Genomic DNA, 4,060 nt, shown 5'->3' on the forward strand with positions numbered 1-4,060 from the left:
GCAGAAAGCGGTGAAGCTGATGTCGTTGGTGCCAAAGCGCTGTAACGACATGATGAACTTGGGTCGCCTGCAGGACTACGAGGTGAAGCCACGAGGGGGCGGGACCATCGGGGGGCGACGTCATTCATGGTCTGCTAGCGCGTTAGCAACAACTAGCTGACAGTCCTCTTTCTCGCCCAGGGCAAGTTGACGTCTCAGGGCAAGCTGCTGCAGCAGGAGACCTTCTGCGTGGGCGAGCAGGACGGCGGCGTTCTGTCTCGCAGCAAAGAGCGCCGAGTCTTCCTCTTCGAGCAGATCGTCATCTTCAGCGAGCTGCTGCGCAAAGGCTCCAACAACCCGGGCTACCAGTTCAAGAACAGCATCAAGGTGGGACTGGGTTGCCGTGGTGGTTGTGGCGTCGCGGCGGTCGGTACCGGGGGTGACCGCGGCCGGTGTCTGTGTGCGAGCAGGTGAGCTACCTGGCGATGCAGGACGGCGTGGACGGGGAACCCTGCAAGTTCGTCCTGTGGTCTCGGGACTCGGCGGAGCGCTTCACGCTGCAGGCGCCCTCCGCCGGCGTCAAGGAGACGTGGGTGGAGACCATCGGCACCCTGCTGGACGCGCAGAACAACTTCCTGTCAGGTGAGGTTCTTCAACCCCGCAAATCATCCTCGGGCCCCCAAGACAGGGGGGTCAACTTGAATGTCTCTGCTCCCCACAGCGCTTCAGTCCCCCATCGAGTACCAGAGGAAGGAGGGCGGGATCTCGGTGACGCGGCCTCTGTCAGCAGGGCTACCGCCCTTAGCCCCACCGACGGCCAACGGCCACGCCCCCCAACCTCCTCCGGACGGCGAGCAGGAAGACCAGGTGTGGATTCCCTTCATTACACCTGAATCGTGGTTCAGATACTTTGATGCTGACCCCCTCCCCCCCCCCCTCCAGGAGCTGGTTCTGGTGCAGCAGGACTTCGTGGCGGTCCGGGAGGACGAGATCTCCGTGTTCTGTGGAGAGAAGGTTCAGATCCTGGCGTCCAATCAGCAGGGTCAGAGTCTGGTGTACCGGCCGGCCAACAGCGACTCGCCGGCCGCCGAGGGCTGGGTGGCCCGGGGCGCGCTGGGCACGCACTGACGCCCCGACCCCGGGTCACGGCGGGCCACGGGGCATGCTGGGAAATTCTGTTATGGCAGCGGGAGGTGAAGACGACCAACACGGTCCGAGACGTCTCGGTTCCACCGTCGTTTTCTCAGAGAGTTCAGACCAATTTGTGAAAGTTAGCAATTGATAAAACATTCATTATTAAATGTTTGCAATGAGCAGCAGGGACTTTAAGCTCCGCCCACCAGAGCTACAACAACCAAAAACACACCTCCGCCCTCGTCCAATCAGACGTCCAGTTCACTGCCCCGCCCCCAAGAGCAAGTCAATGACATCACAAACTGTCTCCCGTGTGATGTCAGCGGGAGGGAGACCATGTGACCACGTTATCGTCGCCGTCGACAACAAACTGTGATTCCAGGAAGAGACAATAGAAAAATATAAATACCTGAAAGAAGAATGAAAGCCTCGTGGTAGAGAATCAGCCAATCAGAAGGGACCTTTCTCTGCTGTTAATAGTGTCTATAACAGACTGAGGACACACACGCGCACACACACACACACACACACACACACACACACACACACACACACACACACACACACACTGCTATGGTGATGAAGATTATCTATGTTGATTATGATGATTAAGAATAATAGAAGCTGTTTTTCAAATGAAATAGAAAAGAACAAAATGTTGTCATATTGTTTCTATGTGTGTGTGTGAGGAAGAATGTGTGTGTGTTTGTGACGACGTTGTGTGTGTGTTTTTCCACTGGACAGTTAGTTGGTGTCCGATGTAGCTTTGCCATGACAACGCCGCGACACCAGTTTGTTTCGTCTCTTTAGCTAACCAGAGCTGCCCCCTTCCATTGCTCCCTTCCCTTGCTCCCTTCCCTTGCTCCCTTCACTTGCCCCCTTCCCTTGCTCCCTTCCCTTGCCCCCTTCCCTTGCCCCCTTCACTTGCTCCCTTCCCTTGCTCCCTTCCCTTGGTACAGCCCCCCCCCCCCCCCCATGGGCAGCTATGGTTAGTTTGGGTATTATACATTCTTTGTTCCTGTACATAGACCAGACCTCCGACCGCAACGCACACGGAAAATCAGTTTCTACCCGTCTCTCTCTCTACCCGTCTCTCTCTCTCTACCCGTCTCTCTCTCTACCCGTCTCTCTCTCTCTACCCGTCTCTCTCTCTCTACCCGTCTCTCTCTCTACCCGTCTCTCTCTCTCTACCCGTCTCTCTCTCTCTACCCGTCTCTCTCTCTACCCGTCTCTCTCTCTCTACCCGTCTCTCTCTCTACCCGTCTCTCTCTCTCTAGCCGTCTCTGTGTCTGTCTGTCTGTCTCTCGGCTTCTCCGGTGCCATTCTGAGACACCAGCCAGTCCTTAAGGGGCCTTGGGGCCCGTCGGAGGCACTAGGGGGCCTCAAGGGGGCCACTAGGGGGCCTCTAGGAGGCTCTAGGAGCCACTAGGGGGCCTCTAGGAGGCTCTAGGGGGCCACTAGGGGCCACTAGGGGGGCACTAGGGGGCCTCTAGGAGGCTCTAGGGGGCCACTAGGGGGCCTCTAGGAGGCTCTAGGGGGCCACTAGGGGCCACTAGGGGGCCTCTAGGAGCCACTAGGGGGCACTAGGGGGCCACTAGGGGGCACTAGGGGGCCTCTAGGAGGCTCTAGGGGGCCACTAGGGGGCCTCTAGGAGGCTCTAGGGGGCCACTAGGGGGCCTCTAGGAGGCTCTAGGGGGCCACTAGGGGCCACTAGGGGGCCTCTAGGAGGCTCTAGGGGGCCACTAGGGGGCCTCTAGGAGGCACTAGGGGGCCTCTAGGAGGCTCTAGGGGGCCACTAGGGGGCACTAGGGGCCTCTAGGGGGGGTTAGGCTGCGCTGTGAAGAGCCAATGAAAGGAGCTTTAGGCAGAACGCTGCCTTCAAGTGCAGCGGGCAGTGGTGGTGTTTTTGAGAGCTGCGTTCAAAGACAACAAACTGTGGCTGTTGTGCGTCTCAGCGGGTTACAATGAGCTTTATTAATACAACTTATTGTTTAAGACGGGAGTTCAGATCCGTCCACGAGGAACTCTGCTTTCGTTATTCTATAGAAGACTTGTAAATCTTGTAAAACAGCGAAAGAAAAAAAGCATGAATAGCCAATTTATTTACAAGCCAGAAAAAGAAAGTCCAGACTTTAACCTGCTGAGATGAAACAACTACGTAAATGTCATGAAACACATTTGCTACGTAACGTTTATTCTAGCGTGTGCTGCTCTCGTCTCGCCTGTGTTACTCCCACGGGGTGCAAAGAGCGGCTGGAAGGTGGTGCACAGCCACGACACAGAGGGTGGTGTAAATAGGAAGGGTTCAAGGAAGGTAGTGCGCTAAGGAGGGTGCACGAGATCGAGCATAGGGTGTAAAGTAGTGCACTAGGGGGGATTTAAGGAGGCGAGAAGCACACTACTGGAGGGCCTGAAGGGGAGGCAGTGCCCTAGGAAGGATGCAGAGTAGAGATGAATGCTGAAGGAGGTAAAGTAGTGCACTAGGGAGGCCCTAGGGTGCTGGTTGAGACCTAGCCGTGTTGGCGATGGGATAACTCAACTAACCAACCCAACAGTGTTATTTGTACAGAACTAACAGCTCTCCTTCGTTGTTTGTAATAAACTTCATTTTTCATCCAAAACCAGTGTTTGTTTGTGCTTTAAATCCTTGAATCCAGATGTTACATCACAAAGCCACTTACATTGTTATTATGTAGCTATTGAGGCAGATTAGATCTTAATTGAACCAATTCAATAAAGACATAAACTACGGTTAAAAAAGATGACGCATTCATGTACTTTAGATGAAATGGCTGATTGTACAAACCAAGAGGACATTTAATATGCTGCTAGTAGCAGAACTTGGTTTAAGGATGAATCCACTGATGATCCATAACAACGAGTCATCGATACATCGGACCGACCGGCGACGTGCAGTCGGCTCCCGATAAGAGCGTCCGTCAAGCAG

At 54.8% G+C, this 4,060-nt stretch overlaps 1 protein-coding gene across 8 annotated transcripts in view; it reads left to right on the forward strand.

Moving 5' to 3' along the window:
- Positions 1-3,734, forward strand: part of kalrnb (kalirin RhoGEF kinase b) — a 29,544-nt gene extending 25,810 nt beyond the window's left edge. For all 8 annotated transcript variants that reach the window (XM_078103870.1, XM_078103871.1, XM_078103872.1 and 5 more), the window contains exons 53-57: positions 5-82; positions 181-366; positions 450-621; positions 701-846; positions 922-3,734. In XM_078103870.1, coding sequence (XP_077959996.1) covers positions 5-82; positions 181-366; positions 450-621; positions 701-846; positions 922-1,107 — 768 coding nt within the window. In that variant the 3' untranslated portion in view covers positions 1,108-3,734. The remainder of the gene's footprint in view (positions 1-4; positions 83-180; positions 367-449; positions 622-700; positions 847-921) is intronic.
- The last annotated feature ends 326 nt before the right edge of the window (positions 3,735-4,060 follow it).

This window comes from Gasterosteus aculeatus, chromosome 1 (genome assembly GCF_964276395.1).
Source record: "Gasterosteus aculeatus chromosome 1, fGasAcu3.hap1.1, whole genome shotgun sequence".
In the NCBI taxonomy this organism is placed as follows: Eukaryota; Metazoa; Chordata; class Actinopteri; order Perciformes; family Gasterosteidae; genus Gasterosteus; species Gasterosteus aculeatus.